The sequence below is a fragment of the Aptenodytes patagonicus genome, chromosome 15, assembly GCF_965638725.1.
Source record: "Aptenodytes patagonicus chromosome 15, bAptPat1.pri.cur, whole genome shotgun sequence".
Lineage (NCBI taxonomy): Eukaryota > Metazoa > Chordata > Aves > Sphenisciformes > Spheniscidae > Aptenodytes > Aptenodytes patagonicus.
In genome coordinates, this window is record NC_134963.1 from 12,361,858 (window position 1) to 12,382,253 (window position 20,396).

At 44.1% G+C, this 20,396-nt stretch overlaps 1 protein-coding gene across 3 annotated transcripts; it reads left to right on the plus strand.

The window, feature by feature from the left end:
- The first annotated feature begins 8,914 nt into the window (after nucleotides 1-8,914).
- On the plus strand, nucleotides 8,915-20,389 carry PISD (phosphatidylserine decarboxylase). 3 transcript variants are annotated; one of them, XM_076352707.1, is made up of 8 exons: nucleotides 8,915-9,043; nucleotides 9,121-9,237; nucleotides 11,427-11,592; nucleotides 13,662-13,898; nucleotides 14,026-14,164; nucleotides 15,131-15,277; nucleotides 17,062-17,222; nucleotides 17,545-20,389. In XM_076352707.1, exons 1-8 carry the CDS (start codon nucleotides 8,994-8,996, stop codon nucleotides 17,767-17,769), a joined length of 1,242 nt encoding a protein of 413 aa, XP_076208822.1. In that variant the 5' UTR covers nucleotides 8,915-8,993; the 3' UTR covers nucleotides 17,770-20,389. The 3 variants fall into 3 exon arrangements, with proteins under 3 accessions (XP_076208822.1, XP_076208823.1, XP_076208821.1); XM_076352708.1 differs by lacking the exon at nucleotides 9,121-9,237; XM_076352706.1 differs by having other exon boundaries at nucleotides 8,961-9,237.
- Nucleotides 20,390-20,396: the final 7 nt, after the last annotated feature.

Here is a 20,396-nt window from a genome sequence, read left to right on the forward strand (position 1 = left end):
AGAACCTTCCCTGTTTCAATTTATGGCTGTTGTCTCTCCATCTCCCTCAGTAAAGAGCCCGGTTCCATCTTCTCAGTAACCTCTTCTTGGATGTTGGGAGGCTGTTGTTAGGTCCCTCCTAAGTCTTCTGCAGGCTCAGCAAGCCCAGTACCCTTAGCCCATCCTCACAGGCCATGTGCTGCAACCCTTTGGCCATGCTGCTGGCCCTTCACTGGACATGCTCAAGTCTGTCAACATCTTTCTTGATCCTAAGAAAACTGGACACAGTATTCCAGATGGGGTCTAACATGCACAAAGTAAAAGGGAATGACCTTCCCTTGGCTTCTGCTCCTCTATGCTGTTGGCCTTCATCACTGCCAAGGCATGGTGCAGGGTCATCTTCAGCCTACTGTCCACCTGCACTCCTGAGAGAGCTTAAGGCATCCATCTGCCGTAACTGACGGAGCTGTGGCTCTGCTTAGCACAACGCGTTTTCTCATTTTCCCCACCTTGCATTGCAGGGTAGCAAATTAAGCACGCTGTGCTATTTACAGAATTAAATACAGAAATCAAAATAGGCAAGACCAAAATTACATATCATAAAATTAAAAAAACATTCAGTGCTGAGGTTTTTTTGTCCTAGTAGTTCTAGCCGTGGGTACAGCTTTTGCAGTAGTTCATAGAATCATAGAATCATTGAGGTTGGAAGAGACCTCTAAGATCATCGAGTCCAACCGTCGACCCAACACCACCATGCCCACTAAACCATGTCCCTAAGCGCCTCATCTACACGTCTTTTAAATACCTCCAGGGATGGGGACTCCACCACTTCCCTGGGCAGCCTGTTCCAATGTTTAACCACTAGTTGTAGGGTTTATCTTCTCACTAGCTGCTCAGTCTGTGCTACTTTTAGCACTTTGCTTGCTTCCTCTATGACCTTCATGCCTTATATAGTTTACAAGGAAGCTGAGACGGAATTAAGACCTAGTTAATAACAATCTGCCTGTTTTCTTTGTGAATGTATAGCAAGACCTTTTTTTTGTCAGTAGCACCTAGGTCTGTAATGGCTCTTGCTGATCCTGAGGGATTTTTGCCTTTTCCTTCTGGATTCCAAGGAGTTTAGAAATTATTGTGGAATTGCAGTCTGTATATCAGATTCATAGGTCAAATATCCATTGCAGCATTGAAGTAAGAAATATTTCATAACTTCCTATAATGGCTGTATCTCCTTTGAAATATTAAGTATAGTGTACAGCTCCGTGTTAGACAGTTTAAAGTATATGTGGTGTTCTTCCAAACAGCCAGGTGAGTGCCTGCCTCAGTGCCATTTCTGAAGGCAAGGAGTTAAAAATTCTAAGATTGGATTGTGTAGGAGATGCTTCAGTATGACCTTTAGCATCCCGTCTCTTTGCATTCCTGAGCACTGCTGCCAGTTTGTGAGTGGTTTGGCCACATGCCTGTGGGGGACTGGGCTGGAATCCCTAAATTCATTTTCACTAGTGACCCAAATCAGATACGAACCAGACAGTCCAGATGCTAACAGCTTAGGCTATGATAGCTCCTGAGGAATTTGTCTGTAAATCTGTTTTCTGTATGTTCTTTTCCTGCTGAAGCTTATTTCAAACAGGTTTTATGTTCTGATTAAAAAAGAACTGGTAAGTGTCCAAGGAGTATTTACTTAAAAAGGCAATGTCGATTCAGTTTTGATACTCGAAAATGCATGTTTTTTTATTATTGTTCATACTTTTAGGTATGAAATTGGGTAATTCCCCTATTAAATTTGCTTTCTTTCATTATACTGATATACTGGTTTCTTATTATTTGATGGTTATAATTTGGTGAAGCTATGAGTATTGCTTTTGATGAAACAGCTCTAAGGGATTTGGTTTTTGCAGTGGGGAATCACACAAAGAATTTCAAACTGATAACAGCAGGGCTCCAAATGCAGCAGATACTCTAGGAGACACTAAGGTTTCCTAGTCCTTCCTGATATGCTTAAGTTCTGTTGAATGCTTCTGTGGGAGGGAAAGAAAACTTGGCAGTTATGAGGAAAAAGAGAAACTGTGTTCAGACATTGCAAGAAATATTCCAAACAATGAAGGATTCAAGAAAAATAAGAGCTGCTTTGTTCCTTTATATTGGAAAGTGGAGTGGTTTTTTTTTTTTTTTTTTGCTGACCTATCATTTTCAGTTATTCTGGGTTTTGCGTCCCTGGAAGCACACTTAGGAGTGTGGAAAAGAGGGGTGTCGCCTTGTTTTTAGAGCAGAATAAGCCTTTGCATAGGCAAAAAGAGACCAAGCATGATTTGAATGGACTTTGAAAGAGTAATATAGAACAAAAAAACCTGCACGTGTCCTCACTGCCGAGCCTGCTGCTATGAAGTATGATTCCACAGTACCAACCTTGTGTTCATGTGAGAACACGCACCATCTTCCACCTGACAGCTCTGTGGGTAAGGCAGATTCCCCTGCTGCTGAGCAGAAGTCGGAGGTGTGAAATAGGTGATCATCATCATGTCATGCAAGCAGAGAATCTGTCCCTGTTGCAGACGTACATATCGGTATCGTCATAGAAGTGTGCATAGTTTTTGATTGAATTAAAAAGAGTATACTCCTATATGTTTTTGCTTTGCTCAAACTTCATAAATGAAGGGGGGGAAAAAATGAATCTCGTTTAAGTCAAGTGTCCCTTAAGTTTTTCCACAGGGAAAGACAAAACTATTGTTTCTTTAGCATAGACCTTTTCTTCCTATAATTTTCTTAGAGACATTATGTAGCTAATAGCTTGAGCCGATTAACGCCTTAGAGTGTCTCCTACTGCGAATACCAGTGAGGATCAGCTTTCATTTAATTAGATGAGGTAAAGCAGAGGGCTTGGAGGGAGACAGGTAGATATTTATCAGATGGATGGAAGCTTATTGTTTCAAATCCTTGCTGTCACAGAACATTTCCTGGCTGGGATCTGCATGCATGGCTTGCCATTCATATGCTAACTAGAGGCATTTTGCCTCTTCTCACCTGGGCGCTGGGGCGGTGCTGGTGTAGGATCAAAGAATTACTCGGGGAAGCCTTGGCCAAAGAGTGAGTTTGGATGAACAGAGTGACCAGATGAACAAGTTTTTCTCGAGAGAGAGGAACTTCTTGTCGCTGTCCTTTGCTTCCATAGTTGGTTCTGTTTTGTGTAAGCAAAAAGCACTGTTTGTTGGAGTGACGTGCACCAGGAAAACCACAGCGAACCTTTAAGGGAAGTGAGCTGCAGTGACATCTGATAATACAGATGACAGATTAATACACAGTTCTGCCCCGTTCGAACTTCAGCTTATTGTCATGGGCCACGGTTTTTAAAAACAGCTTAATACAGTGGGGAAGTGCTTGAGTATAGCTTTAGGATTTTGATTCTCAGAGGTAAGAACAGCACAGTCTTTCCTATTGATATTGAAAACTGCTCGTATTTATGTAACAGGGATACTGGATGCTATTTTGGCAGTACAATACAGAAGGTGCTTTTCTTGGCCCAGAGGAGACAGACATTTAGTGTTATGGTAAGAGGTGCGTATCAAGTTCAGGAAAGAGCTAATAACGGAAAAATCTCCAATTACTCTTTTTTTAATCCAACTTTGGAAGAATGAAACGCAATCTCCAGTTGGTTGGTCTCTTGTTCTTCATTCTTGCTCTCATGTTCTGAAGTTTGGAGTTTCATTTGAGCAAACATGCAATTACAAAAACATTTCTTGTAGAGTGGCCCAATGCACGTGACAAAGATGGCCAGAAAATGTTAAAAGCGGTGAAATTTCAACAACATCAAAATGTGTGAAAGGTGTGACGGTGTAAATGTTTTTCTCAGCTGTCCTGGAAAACTGAACTGAGTAAAATCAGCCTTTTTTTAATCTGACCAGTGAGATGGCTTTTTGACTATATAGGCCTGTTCTGTCTCGTACAACTTCCTGAGCATCTTGCTGGGATTATGCAGCAATTCATCTGAGCGCTTCAGGAGCGCTTTATGAGACCGCAGTGCACTTTCTTGCCTTGGCTGAAAATGGGTATGTCGGACTGTGTTGACGCACCAAGACACACCGCGGAAAGCGCAGTCTCCCGGGAAGCCGGGCGACGTACAGCATCCGCGCTGCCGCGTTGTTCCCCGACGCGGTCGCTCTCCCTGTTGCCTTGGCCGGTGGCTCCTAAGCGGTGATGCGGGGACCTCCTTGTTCCCCGGGAGTGCCCGACAGCCAGCCTGGCAGCGCCTGGATGCCTCCCCGGGCAGACCCCTTCTCCCGCCGAGCGCCCGAGGTCCGGCCCGCCGGGCTGCGGGCCCCCCGCCCCGCCCTGGGGTGCTGCCGGGCGAGACGGCGTTGTCGCCGTGTTCCGGTCCCTCCGGTTTCTCTTCCTTTTCGTTTCTGCTGCCCTGGCTCCTCCTCCGAAGGGGGCCGGGGCCCTGCGGGAAGGCAGCCGCCTTGGAGCGCCAGTGGCTGGGAGGCGAGGCGGGGGAGGGCCGCCTGCCCCGCGCCGCTTCCTTAAGGCGAGGACCGGGCGGCGGCGAGCGGGCGGGAGCGGGGGCCGGCGGCGTCCCCTGCCCGGCCGTGCCGGAGGTAGGTGGGGGCCTGCCGGGAAGGGGGTGCGGGTGGGGCCCTCCATCCCGGCCCCCCCGCTCTGCCGGAGAAGGGGCTCGGCCGGCGGCGCGGAGCCCCGCGGGGTTGCGGGGGCGGGAGAGCTGGGCCCGGCCGGCGCGTTGGTGGGGTTTGCGTTCCGCTGCTTTGTTCACGTGTCTGAAAACTGCTTTAAAAGGGCGGGTCAGCGTCGCCTTTCAGCGAGTGGAAGCAAAAAGCCGGGACGGAGGAGACCTCGCTCGGCCGCTGGCGCCGCCGGCCGGCATCAGGTAAGGGCTTGCGGACTTGCAGGGCAGATGTGCGAGGTCTGATGGCCGGGCGGCAAATAATCGTTGGTCTCTGGCTTGCTGGAAGTTTCGGGAGAGATGTTCCAGAGTCTGGGCTCTCTCACGAGCGATCTCCCAGCAGATGTAAACAAAACCGGTCTCTTGGACCAGCGTTATCGGAGTTCAGGGTCCCGTTAACTTCCTCAGCCGCCGGGAGGGCGGCTGGGGCCGCCGCAGCCGCCGCGGGCTTTGTTCAGCTTGGCCGGGCTCTGCTTTGTTGGGAAGGTGTAACGCGGTTTATGCTTCCGTTAGAGCTCCCTTACAGGGCAGAGAGTTTGCTTTGCAGGTATCTTAAGCTGAAGCATGGTCTTTTTAAACATGAAACGGAAAACATTGCTACAAAATACTAAAATAATACAGCGTATTTTAGGTGTCATCAATTTTCATGTCACTTTGCAAAAGTGAATAAAAGTAAAAAAAGTAAATAAAACTTCTTTTCCTTGCTTCACAGAAGAGATCTTTGAGACTGCGTAACAGGCTTTTTGCACAGAATTCGGGTTTAAGTTTAAAAAACCACCCAACCTTTTACGACTAGCTTAAAATACCGCTTTTTTTCCCCCCTCCATTTATAGAATGCAACGAAAACAGCAACGTAAAATTGGAGGAAGACGATCGAAGGTTTTTTTCTTAATAAATTAAGCATATTTATATTAATAAGTATTTATTAGTACATTAGGAAAAGATACAGAAAGCTTTCTTCGTATGGGAAGTGGAAGAGCTGCAGAAGCCGGGGCGGGTAAGGCGGGGCGCGGCCCGCTGCCCCGGCCCGCGGCGGGGAGCCCGCGGGAGGCGGTGCCCGCGGCCGGCCCTTCCCGGCCGAGCTGGAAGCGAAGGCGCTTCTCAAAAATCACGCGGCCTTGGCAGCCGCCGGCTCTGTCTGCGCTCGCGTTTCCCCGCAGCGTGAGAGCAGTTCTGTTGTGCTCTCGGAGCTCGGGAGCTCCCGGCTGGGCGTGGAGCATCCAGCGTTTCTCCCGCTGGGCTGGCTCGGGAGAGGGTTGGGTGGGAGCGGGGATTACGGGTCTGAAATTAAACGGGTACTGCTGGGAAAGGAAGGGGACCGTTAATAAACGGTCGCCGAGTACCTCTCCCCTGGTTGCAAGACCTTATTTTCGCTGGCACTTAAATAGAATGCAGCGCTTGGATGCGTACGGTGCATTTTTTAAACCGCGGTTCTGTTACCAAACGCAGAAAGTGTGACCCGAGGGCTTTGAGCGCTCGGACCAGCACATTCCAAGCCTAATGATTCACGCTTATGATTTGAAACCGAGACTGCAGGTTTGAAGTTCAGTTGCATAGTAGTCTTTCTTGCAAATGCCTTGCTGTATTGTTTTTTAAAACTTGAGGGGAAGGGTTTGAGGTAGTAATGGAAAGACGAGTAATTAAAGGGGTCACTGGATTTGACGCTTATTTGAGCTGGCAGAGCAGAACGGTGCTGCGTAGCTGGCAGATTAGCAGTTCTCTGTTAGATAATAATTCTCTAGGGATTTATACCTGCTGGTAACTGCTGCTTTTATTTGCCTAACGTGGATTCTGGGTGAGTTCAGACAGGTGGGGCAGTTTGGTACTGATGACCAACCTCCTACAGACCAGCAATCGCCCAGATTCTTGTCTAAGCTAATAACGCAGGCTCTGTGGCGCTGCCTGCATCACAAGAAGTCCGGCTATTGAGATGCCATTACATGAGTTCCCCTGTCACGAGCTGGTTGATTACCAGTTCTTGTTCCTTTCCCCGTGGAACTCGGGGTGGATTTTTCATTTCAGCCTTCTCACGCTGTAGGAACTGTACATTGCTTCTGGGGCAGCCGCAACAGGGGTGGCAGCTTGCCATATATGTCAGCGTTTAGGCAGGACTCGGGTATTTGCATCTTGGTGAATGCAGTGAGGTCAGTAGAATAGAATTTAAGAGAAACATAGGTGGTCTTATTCATCTGAACTCAGTTTTTTTTAAGAAGTGGAGGAAAAAAAAAAAGCTTTTAACATCAATATTTCTCCCCTCCTGGAGAGGAATCTCTCTTGCACCACATTTTTTGTTTTGAACTGAAGGGTGGTAGCTCCCACTGCATTGGGCTGTAGAACATTTCAGTGTCCGTTTGTTTTTAGGGAGCAGGTGAGCTATTTAACTTGTTCCGGGCTTTCACAGAATCAGTCTTGTTCAATCTAGAATATAATAATTTCTTGAAAATGTTTTGTGGGATAAGATTGACTTTCTACTGAAAGAGCTGGTGGGTTTACCTCCCTCATCCGTAAGGGAAGAGTGCTGAAGAAAATGTAGATAAGGCTTCTGTTTGCTCTGTTGTCTTTCTGCGAAGTCATGCACCAGGTGAAAGGTCCTCAAAGGAGGAGATTAGACCTTAGACCAGGGAGCGGGGTGCCAGCCTGACCTGCAGGAGCCGAAACGATGTTGTCAGTTTAGCTTGTTTCTATGTGAAATTTGGTATTTAATGGTGGTAATTTCTAACGCTCCTGGCAAATGAAGAGAAATAGCTCCCCTGTGCTCCTCGTTGCTTTTCTTTGAATTTTGATGGGATTTGGTTAAGTGCTTTCATCACTTCACTATACAGATGGCTTCATTTTTGTTGTGTAGGAGTTTCTTGTGCCAGCCAGAGAAAGACTGAACGATATTTTAAAGAGGAAAACAAAAAAGTTGGCACAGGGCTCAGGGAGGAAGGGGTATGTTTTGCGTGCCTTCAGCTGATCTTAAATTTACCTTCTTTCTATTAACTGGATTTTTTTAAAATACGCAATTGTTAAAATTCAGCTGAAACAACACCACACACACAGGTCTTGGAACTTCCTGAGATATAGAATGCTCTATAGCAGTTGTAATATTTGGAGTTGAAGGCCAATCAAAATACACAGTTCTTGCTGGAATATTTTCCTTTCGAGGCCTGAGTGGGATGCCATTAGCTAGTTAATTCTAGCTTTTCCTGCTGGCCCTAATACAATACAACCCTTTCCCTCGCGTCAGAGCACCAGTGCTCGTTTTGATCTAGTCTTATCAGGCATACAGCTTTCATGGGTGTTTAGAGAGCTTTGGAAACAATTTTTTTTTTTTTTTTTTTTTTAAACCCAGACTTTAACAGAAAATGTAAGTGAAATGGATAGCCACTGGAGTTAGCCCCCAAACCGTTCTGTGTTGGAGATGTGGTCTGCAGGGTCAAAGAGGGAAATTTCTCTCTCTGTATATTCAGAATGCTCAGATAGAAATACTGCAGCTTTTTGTCTTTAAAAAACAAAACAAAACCAGCTTCCTTTGCTCGTGTTTTGTATTTTAGTGCTACTGGACATAAAAACTGTGACAGTACCGAGAGTCACATAATAGACACGTTTAACACTGCTTTTACACCCCATTCTCAAGCTGGCCCTAAAACTGGCTATTTCCTTACGTATTTGGGTTTTTGTAGAAGAATGTCCTTTACCTGCTCCCTGTGTGAGTCTTTTGAGATGGAAAGAGACTTCAGGAGATGGATGTTGGTGTCTGGCAATGGTTGTGAAATAGAAAGACATTCCTTTCCTTTCTGTTTTCTTCTTTCCAAGCTGGACATTAGAGCAGGGAAGGATTTTTGGTGCCCAGCAGTCCAGAACTCTTTTAGCGGCAGCTGCTGCACTGCAGAATTGAAGCTGGGAATTATCTCCTCCTCTTCTCCACCCCACTCCTCCTCCCAGCCTCGGATTCAGACCGGCTCTGGGGTTAGCTGTGCAAGGCCAGCTGGCTGCTCATCTGACTGTAGCGCATCGCTGCCCAGCAGCCTGAGACTGCAGGGTGTTTTTTGGAGAGTTGAGTTTCAATGGCCACCCTGACTAGCGAGAAGCAAGGACTGCTTATACGGACAGCTCGTTTCTATCTTGTGCAGAGTCGGCTTTGTAGTGGGATGTTGAAATATGACACAATGCCTGTTTGTTTGCAATAGCTGCAACCCTCGTAGCAGAGATTCAAGTGGGAAACAGAGGGGTAATCCAGAGACAAACCAGCGGGGGAATTAGGAACTGTGACGCCGTGTCCTCTCTCCTGTGCCGGAGCAAGCAAAGGAAAGAGAGGTAGAGGAAAAAAGACTGAGCCTTGCGACCAACCGTCACCCTGACGATGTGTCAGTCAAACACCCTGCAGGGACCAGATCTGCACACAGGGAAATGGTGAGATGCTATAAAGCTTTATCTAACCCTCCACCCTCTTGCTACAACCTCCACAAAGTTAAAATTCATGTCCGGAGGCTGCGTTCAGGGAACGGCGGCAGCAGGAGCTGTGCCGGGGACCAGCACCCACAACTGGAGAGTCCAGGCCCGGCTGGCTCTGCCGGTGGTACAGCAAATAGGAGAACTCGTTTCAGGTACTGTTCAGTATTTTCTGCTTTGCAGGAATGGTGACTGAAGGGAGAAACGAGGGCGGGAGGATGGGAGGGTTTCTGGGCAGAAGGAGCGATGGCCATCTGCAAAGCTTTTGTTTGGCCTAATTACTATAAAGCTCCTTATGCATTGAATTGGCGGAGAAGGGCATGCTGTTCTATGACAAGGGGAATGAGGAGGCTTTCATTCCTTTCCTTTCTATTCTCCATCACTAGGAGAACAGAAAAATTAGCGAGGGACTGCTCTGAAACCAGGCCAAGGCAGTGAGAAGCCCGAGGGCTCTGGAGTGAGCTGCCAGGATGCAGCTCTGCAGGGATTGGTTCATGAGCGACTGCAGTGAAGGGGGGGAGAGCAGTGGGAGGGGGAGCAGGACCTCTGCGCCCGATGCTGGCAACCCAGCTCCCGGCCTTGCCAGCCCTCGAGCAGACCGCAGGCTGGTGGATGGTAAGGATGGGAGGAAGAACGTGAAGTGTCCCTGCCTATTCCCAAGTCAAGTCAGTCCCGCGTCCTACTGAGAAAGCCAGCTTTACCTCTGCCGAGACAGCACTAAATCTCCTCAGGGTTTTTTTTCCCCTTGCATTGTGATGCACAGATCATTCTGTATTTTATTTATTAATTCTTGGGGGGAAAGAAGTCGCGCTCACTGCAGAAAAAAAGTCTGAGCCAAAAGCACCATCTTGCATCCCAAAGTGGTGACAGTTGTACCTGCCTGCATGACACTAATTCTGATCCAAGTTTTGAAAAGAACATGTTGGCAAGAAAATTTCCTTTTAATTTCCCAGCTTCTTTCCATCTTGGAAAGACATACACAGTATTTTATAGTTCATCCTTTGCATCGTATGATCCAGCGATAGAGCGAGCTGTTCAGAGCAGCCAGAGCGTACCACTTGCAGTTTGTGTGCGCACATGGCTGTATCCTGGTTGCCGGCATACTGCCTTCAGCGGTGTGGGGAGAACAAGCTCTTAGCCAGGATCTAAGTCAGTGCCCAAAAGATTTGAACGTTCTGCCCTCAGGTAGGCAGACTTTCATTTGACATGGGACCTTGGAAATGCCAATGGTTTCTTTATGACTAGAAGCCAAAGAATAAATGGGGACCTGAAGGGTCTCTCATCCAGACCTCCTGCAAGGGTCTGAACTGAGGCCCATGATGTCCTCTGCTAATAAGATGAGCAACTTTTCTCTCCAAGAATTACAAGTTCAACTTCTCCCCATGGCCATTTGTGCAAAATGAGTTTGCTCTCAGCCAGGACATCCACATCACAAAAAAAATCATAGATGCGGTTGGTTATGAGGCGAAGTCTCCATAGCCCAATAACCAACTCCTTGCAGCACTAGCGATATCTGCTTTGTCCACATGTTCTCTGCTCAGAGCCAGGGTACACAGTGAAGGTTTTAAGACCTGGAAAGATGTCTTTTGGAATCAGTTATTTGAAAATTGTATTAATTAACTCAGGAGTGCCACTCCTGTTGTTTCTCAAGTGCTTGTTTCCTGAAGTTAGTGAATGACCAACAGGTCTGTGTAAATTTGACTCTGAGGCACAATCTAGTCAAGATGCCTTCAACACATGAACTCTCTGAAGGACGTCAGTTTCTTAGGTTTCAAGGATTTCTTTCATCAGAGTATCTGTTCTTTCCTTAATATACAGTACAATATACAATTCCTCCATACAGTTCTTATTAAAGTCCTAGCATCACAGATTCCTAGCTTTCAGAATATTGTTTGCTGTCCACTTTGGCTATCCAACAGCTGGAGCAGTCACAAAACACTTTCTGGGGATGTAATCTTCTGATATTTGGAAGAAGCAGCTTTGCTCTTTCTTATTTCCACTGTAAACTATCATGTTATGTTGTTAGTTGCATGAACCAGCTGTGACTGTTTTCAGATGTCACCTGCAAGTGATCTTGCCTTTAATTTTTGAGGGTGTCGCTCATAAAATGTGACCTGTGAGAGTGAACACCATTTTTTTGGACAGAAGATTTTTCTTTTCTTTTTAAGGTAAACTGGTCTTCTATTTGGGAAGGGGAAGAACTGACCAAAATAAAGGAGTAAAGACTTGCAGAATCAATGTTTAAGTAAAGATTAGCAGGAATAAATCATCCCCAGCTACCAGAAGCTGGTGGTTCTGAAGCTGAGATGGCTGACCCTCTTATGTTGTGTATGTAATCTTTCAGGTTGCAATTTCCCCAGCTGGCCCTGAGGCGAAGGTTGGGCCAGCTAAGCTGTATGTCTAGGCCTGCTCTGAAACTCCGTTCTTGGCCTCTGGCTATTCTCTATTATCTTCTGCCTTTCGGTGCTCTTAAACCCTTGACCAGAGTGGGATGGAGGCCTATGAGCAGGGTAAGTGTGAGCAGGTCTCTCTTGCGCTTCGTGTATGTTAGTTCTTTTATACCGAAGGGAGCTGGCAGCAGCTGTTGGATAGATCCTTAATATAGAACAGGCTGATGATCACTAGTACGAAAGCAGAGATGCAATTCACGTTTCCCTTTAGTTTTTACTGTTCATAGTTGTGCTGACTAACTGCTTCACAGACAAGTGATTTTTTTCAGTAGCAGAGAACTTTTGTCCTCTAACGGTCAAGGGTCTACCCAGGAAAATCAACAGAAACTTTTGAATTAATTCAGTCACCTCAAAGTATCAGGGCTAGGATGAGGCAGACCTGCTGGTCTTCTCCAGTTCCCTTTCCTGGCCACATGGAAATGGTCTCTTGCTTTCTGTCATTTTTGCACAGAGAGGGTTTGTTCCTCAAGTTCTTTGAGCATTTGTAATCCAGCCTGTCCAAACGGTACGCAAATCTCTGCTCTGACACTGTTGTGAGCAGGGTGTAGGAAGCCTTGCACGTGGATATTCTCTGCACATATGCAATTTCAGAATGCAACAACCACAGAAATGTTTTGATTGAAAACTGCAACAAAATTGTGGTTAAGACTATTTCATTGAATAGCTGTTCTGTTTGATCCCATCAACTTGAAAACCAGGCTCTTTTGAAGAGAAGGGCCTACCAGGAAATACCACTTCGACAATTTTTGTGATTTTACAGCAGTAGCTGCATATTCTCAGTATTTGTGGAAAACTGAGCAAAACTGATTTTAGAAATTAACACTGTATAAGGCATGTCAAATAAAATGGCAAAACATTTTTTCCTTCAGTACTTCAGCTTATATAACCTAAGGTACTGTTGATTCAGATGTTTTTATCTGAAGTAAGATTAGGTTGCTGTTTTCTTTCTGAAATATCACTGTATTTTAATGTGATGCAGGATGGCGATTTGTGAGTGAAATCTTAATTCACTCTATTTGATAGGATGGACAGGCTCTCAGCCAGTGTGTGCTTCTGTTTGTGTTTATGGCTGTATTTTGCAAGACTTAATTATGAAGGATATGATTAATATTGAGAATAAATGATGACTCTCACTAAGAAAAAAACCCCAACTTTTAGTTGGGAGTTAAATGTAGCTGAGCTGCACCGTTCAAAAAAATTGTACTAGATTCAGCAGATAACTACTTCTTTTGCAAAACTGGTTTCGGAGGGTTCAGTGCCCTTGGTCCACACCTCCCACCCCCTTGATGACATCGTGGTCATACGAGCTTTTTTTGGCTGATACTAAGTACCACAAACCCCAGCAGAGTGACCTGCTGGAATTACCAACAGGAAGACACTGTCATCTGTCCAGTTACATCAACAGCATATACCTCTTACCAACATTGTTTCATTTGGTTTTCTTGCTACTAAAACTTACGCTTTGGTGTAAGTCCAAAGATGTATTTCTACAGGAATAAAGGCACTTTACTCTTACAATTGGCAACTCCCGTTGTTGCGAGAGGAGTAAGGCTGGCATAAGTTCATAGCGGTGTAGCTGCATCCACATGGGTATGTTTCTTCGATTGTACTAGTATCATTAGAGCAGTACAATACTGGGATGTGGAAAACACCCTCATTAGTAGATGCATAGAGAAGCACGTCATTGACTGAAAAAATAATTTGTCAGTGTTCAATTTTCATTTGGTTATTCACAAAAATTAATACATTGGTAATGTTAAACCCTTCTGATGAGTGTTCTAATAGAATATGTGCAATGTGTCTTTTTTTCTGTAAGCCTCACATTGGGCAGTTTCCAGTTACTTGAATGTGGAGCTTCAGCCTGCAGGGGAGTGGAGATTCTGGCTTCAGTATAAGGTTATAGTAAGTTTCATCCCATCTCTCATCTGCTCTCATCAGAATGGAGGGAGTGCGGATGAAGCAGTGTTAATTTTTTGCTGACTTAAAGGCCACTTTGTGTGGTGTAACCCACTGAATTCAAGGGAGTGGTTAGCAGGGACAGTTTGATCCTTTCTGGTTTATGAGGAGAAGTAAGAGAAAGCCATCAGTGGGAAGAACTGAATGACGTGGTGTAATTCTTCTTTCTTTAGGTTGCTCTGTACAAATCAGTACCAACTCGGCTGCTCTCACGAGCCTGGGGTCGCCTGAACCAGGTGGAGCTGCCTACATGGCTCCGGAAGCCTGTTTACAGCCTGTACATCTGGACATTTGGGGTGAACATGAAGGAGGCAGCTGTTGAAGATCTGCATCACTATAGAAACCTCAGCGAATTCTTCCGCAGGAAGCTGAAACCCCAAGCGCGGCCAGTCTGCTGTTTGCACAGTGTGGTGAGTAAAAGGAAATGAAGGCTTTACACTACACTACCAGCTTCCCCCCACCCCCCAAAGGAACGTGTCTGCTTTATGAGGAATGAATGAATTCCTAATGTGTTTCATTTTTTTCTCTTTGCTGTAGATTAGTCCCTCTGATGGAAAGATCCTTAATTTTGGACAGGTAAAAAACTGTGAAGTGGAGCAAGTAAAAGGGGTTACTTACTCTCTGGAATCTTTCTTGGGACCTCGCATCTCCACAGAGGAACTGCATTTTAGCCAGGGTGAGTTCTGCATTTATTCTGCTCTGCCCTTTCAGTGTTCTCAGAGATCATGAGAAAAGAGATTACCTCCTTCCCCCCCCGCCCCCGCCGCCCGCTCTCTTTCTCACATTGTCAGTAACAAAAGCAGGCCTGATTTTTGTTTGGTTGGTTGGTTTGGTTTGTTTTGTTTGGGGATAAACATGTCACTGTTCTAGTTCTTCTCTTTCTCACCAGCAGCTTTATAGTGTCTTGCCTGGCTCATTCTGATTATCTGAATTTAATTGCTTGGTTCCTACAATTGACTCCAAGATCTGCCACTATAATGAGGCCACAGCACTGCTGCTGTCAGACTGAAATGTGCCCAAGCACCTGGTTAGCAAAAATCATCTAAGCTACTCCGTAACAAGATCGATGCTCAAGCACTATACTTCTAATGGCTTGTGCTATTACTGCTCTGCTGCACCTCGAGCACTGTCTCCAAGGCCTTGAGTTTTGATGAAAGCAACACATTTTGCTAAACTGGCGAGGGGACTGGAGAGACCGAGTTCTGCAAACAGTAGGGTTATTTTCAACATGAGCACAAATGAAACTAATGCATTTTATAAAACTAGGGACTCTTCACAAATTCTGTTCTTCAAAGGGTTGCTTTGAGAAAAATTCTGTTCTTGAAAGGGTAGCTTTAATAAAACTTGTGTTTCACTGGATTTCGGTTTCTGCTCTTCTGTTTAGGGAAGGGCAAACTTCAAAATGAAGGAATTTCCAAAATTATTAAAACAATACGGGATCTAATTTTGTTATAAAGGAAAAAGAACACTTTGAAATATTGGATTCCTGGACAAAGTGTAGCTTTTTGTAGTCTCAACAATGCATGTGGACTGCATTTAGTCCTCTGCTATTACCACTGGTTCTAATGTAGACTGCTCGGCTATGGTAGATGACTGCATGAAGAATATCTTTAACCCCTTTCTTTTCGCGGTTTCTTTGCAGCCCCACCTGGTAACTCTTTTCAGCAACAACTAGTCACAAAGGAGGGGAACGAGCTCTATCACTGTGTAATCTACCTTGCACCAGGGGATTATCACTGCTTCCACTCACCCACTGACTGGAGAGTGTCACACCGGCGTCATTTCCCAGGTAGGTTTCTGTTCCTAGAAAACGAATGTAGAGCAGCTATGGAGGGAAGCGCTGGTGTGGGCCACTGCTGAATGAGACACACCAGTGGAGCACTTGTACAGTTGCGTGATAGATAATGGTAGAAAATGGTAATGAATTTTATGGTAGTGTAGTTTACCAGAACAAACAACATACAAATGGTGAAAACAGTAATATTGTATGAAAGCTGTTTTAGTTCTTTGAAATAACTGTCGATGCATGCTGACCTGACTCGTTCCCAAACATGATTTGTTCACTTTGCACCTGAAATACAAATAGTTCTGCAGATCAGAGCAAACAGTAGCCTGAGATACGATCTCTTCCTGTGCTCGGCAAAGAAGATGCAACTAAACAGTTACGTTATTAGAGCTGGGATCAGATGCTTTTGTCCTCCTCTTTACAGATCATCATACTGTAGTTCAGCAGTTAACAAAAATGTTTTAATTCTTGGTATCTAGCAAAAACCTAAGCACTTGGATTTTGTTTCAAACACCGTGAGGGAGAGACAATGACCTGCCACAAGGTTTGAGAAATCTGTCAAGTTCCAGACTGAAGCTAGGCCTTGACTGAAACAAAGGAGTATTAGTGAAATGCTGCTATCGGATTCAATGCAGCAGATGCATTTTACAGCTAAAAATGTATGTAGTGAATATACCTCACTAAATTATTGTAAGGACTTTGTTGGGATTTAAATCTTTGAGGTTCTTCTGTAATAAACTTTTTTTTAACTGATTCACATTATTAGTATTTCCTGGTCAGCTCTAGCTAGATAGCTACTTGGTTTTCAGCCACAGTTTCAGTAACCACTTTTATGCTTTTACCAAAAAGAACTGGAAGGGGCTGCTCTCGTGCAATCGATGGTTAACCAGCAAAACCTGTTCCTAAGCTGTAAAAAGTTTCTTCAGCTTCCTTTTAGGAGCCTGTAGCCTTTTGTTAAGATGGATCTTATGTGCTTATTAGAAGGCTTCTTTCAATTCTGTCTATCAGGTCTGAGACTAGGGACTAGCTCTGCCTTTGTCCTTACCCTGATCTCTCTTAAGGGCCTATCAGATGACAATTAACAGTAGTTGTCATTTGTGAATTTGTAGATGACACTAGTGTGAAGTTGGTTGGTTACATCTTTGGTAGAGGAATAGCATCAGGTAGTGTGGAAATGAGTCCCTGCCACCTCAGTTTGGTGTGACAGAAGAGTAGGTATGACTGATCCTAGAATAGGCTTCAACAATGGCAGATATTTTGAAAGGGACTCCCATCCCAGATTTTGCTCCCTACTTTAACGGCAGGCTTTTACTGTCTGGAAAAGCAGTCAAGGTGAAGCTGTAGATGGGAGTAAGTGAAAGCTGAGGGAGGTGGGGTGGGGGGTACTGAAAAGAACCATTTCCAGGTATGAAAATTTAAACCCTTTGCCTTCTAACAGAACTGTAGATGGTACTCCAGATTGCGTTCAAGCCTTACAATGAGGGATGAGCATGGTCTTTAGTTTCTCTGTGACTCTGCTAGGAAAAATGCAAAGTAATATGAGCCCTGCCCAAAAGTGTTGATCTTTCTGGACAGAAGACTACAGATTACATCTTTCTATGACCCCTTTGTTTTTACTACAGCCTTGTCTTTCATTTGCTCTGCCTAACATTTGCCTCTCTTCCTATAAAAATAAGTGACAATTGCTTACTGGATCAGCTACAGTTATACTGAAAATCCATTTAGATGGCATTATAATACTGCTACAAACCAGACAACTTAACTTGAATATTTTCTCACTACTGCAGGCTCTCTAATGTCTGTGAATCCTGGAGTTGCTCGCTGGATCAAAGAACTGTTCTGCCACAATGAACGGGTTGTCCTTACAGGTGACTGGAAACATGGCTTTTTCTCTTTAACAGCTGTAGGAGCAACAAATGTGGGCTCTATCCGCATCTACTTTGACCAGGTGAGCAAGATAGTAGTAGGCAGCTTTCTGGTTTTGATGGTTGAGGTTGGTACAGTATAATAAAAGAAAACTACAAAAAAAACCCCTTAAAAAACCCCTTAAAATCTTATTACCCTGAAATTAAGGTGTTTCACAATACTGATGTTTTAAGACTGATTTAAAGGGAGTCATCTCTGGTATAGACTATTTTTTTAATATTCCTGTTGCACTTTAGATTTTTAAGTTCCTGCACTGAAAAAGCCTGGATATCCAGTCTACAGCTGTGCTAATGAATAGACAGTACTGAAATCCTGAAGTAACAGTTTCTTCCTTCTCTGTATAGGACTTGCATACCAACAGTCCACGTTACTCTAAAGGTTCCTACAATGACTTCAGCTTCATATCCAACAACAACAAGGAGGGAATCCCCATGAGGAAAGGGGAACATTTAGGGGAATTTAACTTAGGCTCTACAATCGTACTAATCTTTGAGGCACCCAAGGACTTCAAATTCCACCTCAAAGCCGGACAGAAAATCCGCTTTGGAGAAGCACTGGGCTCTCTATAGAAACTCTCAGCAAGGTGGTTTTCTATACAAAGGGACTCTTATCACACCACTGAGTGTTTCACTTAACAAGTATGTATCACTCAGCAGGACCTGGGTGAGGAAAACAGAAGCTGTCATTGCTATGTTAAACTTGAGAGTATTTGGACTATATTTACATGCTGCTGAATGCAGAAAGAGAATTGAATGACCATATATGTATCAGGTACAGCTGCCTTTAAAGATATCGACCATGGAGGTTTCTGTCCCACCCTGTGCCTGTAGTCTTTCATGTTCTCCCCTCAATGTGCCACTGGATAATTATGTTCTTAGAGCCTGTAAGTCCCTTTTAAGCCTTCCTAGGCTGTGCAGGTGCAATGGAAAAGGGTGGAGGTAGAGATTAGCTATATTTAAAGGGACAGTGACAGGCTCAGTCAGACCTTGTACCTTCTATCTGCAATATCTGTTTTTCAGACCTTGAGTAAAGAACGTGTTCTCATATTTATTTTATTGAGACACTGCTGAAGTTGTTATATAAAGGCAGCCTGTGAATGCACAGAGCACCAAACAGTTAAATTGGCTAGTATGGCTTCACAGCGCAAACTAAGCAAAATGTACAACAGACAGCATCAGTACAATAAATTACACTCATCCAGGTTTTCTACTGTTAGACAACTTTAATTCTTTTACCTGACACTGTCCCTTTAAAAATGGACTTTGCACTGTATTTTAAACCTGAAAACACTGTGTCTACATTCCATATGATGAAACTGGTCATCTTGGGATTTTCTCAAAAAAAAAAAAAAAAAGCAGACAAAGCTGTGTGTGTCCTGTTCCTAACCCATGGTTTTATTTTGCTATTCCAGGCCTTAAAGATTTTGTTTGTATGAGAGACAAGTTAGTTCACTTCTTGGATTAAGGGATGAGAAGACATGGGGGGGGGTTTCTTGTGTGATGCAATGAGATGGCAGCCAAAATATGTTTTTACTTTCTGCTATGTATCTTCATTGTTGCTTTGTCACTAAATTCTTGAAGAATTAATTCCTCTACTTACAGAGCTTCAGGACCAATTTTTATTGCACGGAGTGAAATGTCCTATGCATTGACTGTGTATAAAAAAATTACTTATCTTTGAAGCAATCCCAGGTTCCCTCCCAGGTGCTAACCTGGCCATCCTATAATGGACTGGCAACAATTTTATCTTATCCAAAACAGAAAGCACCCCCACACCTGCTCTGTCTTCTGCCCTCATACTTAATGCTACGAATGTGCTGGGGGCTGAAAGCTCTATGCTGAAGCTTAATCCTGCAGCAAAACTTTAAAGTCTCTTTGTAACTTCATGTCAAGAAGAGTTAAAAATCTAACACATTGGATCTATTGAATGTAGCACTACATGGCACTGACAGAAACTGGTGCCAAAGTGAAGAAGAGGAATTGAGTTTTAAAGCAATGTATCAATTGTTTTTAGAGAAATAAGCTGTTTCAAGTCCAGGCACTCAAACATTTAGAATGGACTGCTGTCCAGAGCTTGTTGGAGTGGACGTGCTTATGAAACCTGCCTTTCTGCTCTCTGAAAGATTTCTCATATTACTTCCTTGCTTGAGCCTTGAGTGTTTTTTCTGCTGCTTCAAGGAGATGGTAAGCTTTGACCAGCTCGGATTTCCTAAAAAAAAAAAAAAACCAACCAACGTATCTTCTTTGTATGCACTGCAGAAAATAGAATATAATTTTGTTGTACAAATGTCCAGTTTGCCAAGTCCTGTATGCTTAGCTTGTCATCAGGAAAGACAGGATGATAGACTGCCTTTAAGTGATGTACCCCAGCCCTGACTCAGATTATGGTGGCTCTTTGGGTGACAAGCAGGAGAAAATTCATTTGGCTCCAAGAGTCAATGTTTCCTCACTTTAAACGGGGAGGAGTTTGAAAGCTTGAAGTGGCTCTCAGCCACTTACCTTGTTAAACTTCTTGGCATTAGCAAGTTTATTCCTGCAGTAGTATATTGTCATATACAGGTTATAGAAATGTACACTTTTTAAAACCATTAAGAGTGAGAAAAGACTAAGGCAAATGTCAACCCCAAGAGGATAAAGCTATGAGTAGCCTTTTGACTAAGCTTCAACATCATGTTAACAGTAGAAAGCAAATTTATTCCAGTGGATGAGAGAAAAGACAACTGAAATCTTTTGCCCCTTTTCCACTGGGGCCTATGGCATCCAGACACAGCCAAAGCAACTTGAAGCTTTAATTCTTCCTACTCAGCATCATCATCCACAGTATCTGAAGGTTACTGTTAGCCTCGTAATAAAGGACAGGTTACCTGATGTTTGCTTTATTAGATTTCTAAGAAGGAGGAGAGGATTCAGCATGCAAGTGGCTGTTTTTGTGATGGTCTTAATACTGTGCAGAGCTAGCTGATTAACAAACATTACTTGTTACGCAGTGGTCATATGCGCCCTGGAAGTGAAAGCAAAGTTCCTAGAGGGTACTGATAATGCTGTGAATTTCTCCTGCATGGAGAATCCATTTAATTCTTCAACTGTATCAGTAGCACGGTATTTTTGTATGTCAAAGTGTATGACTTACTGATATTAACTCATTTAATTGCAAACATTTTGAAATAAAAAGTCTTATCAGTGTTGCTTATCTTTCT

What these genes read in the sequence shown, in the direction of transcription:
- PISD (XM_076352706.1), top strand. Translation starts at nt 9,041, where the DNA reads ATGGTGAGATGCTATAAAGCTTTATCTAACCCTCCACCCTCTTGCTAC. An exon ending in GATGGAGGCCTATGAGCAGG is followed by an intron (nt 11,593 to 13,661) that starts GTAAGTGTGAGC and finishes TTCTTTCTTTAG; the next exon opens with GTTGCTCTGTACAAATCAGT. An exon ending in ACACCGGCGTCATTTCCCAG is followed by an intron (nt 15,278 to 17,061) that starts GTAGGTTTCTGT and finishes TCACTACTGCAG; the next exon opens with GCTCTCTAATGTCTGTGAAT.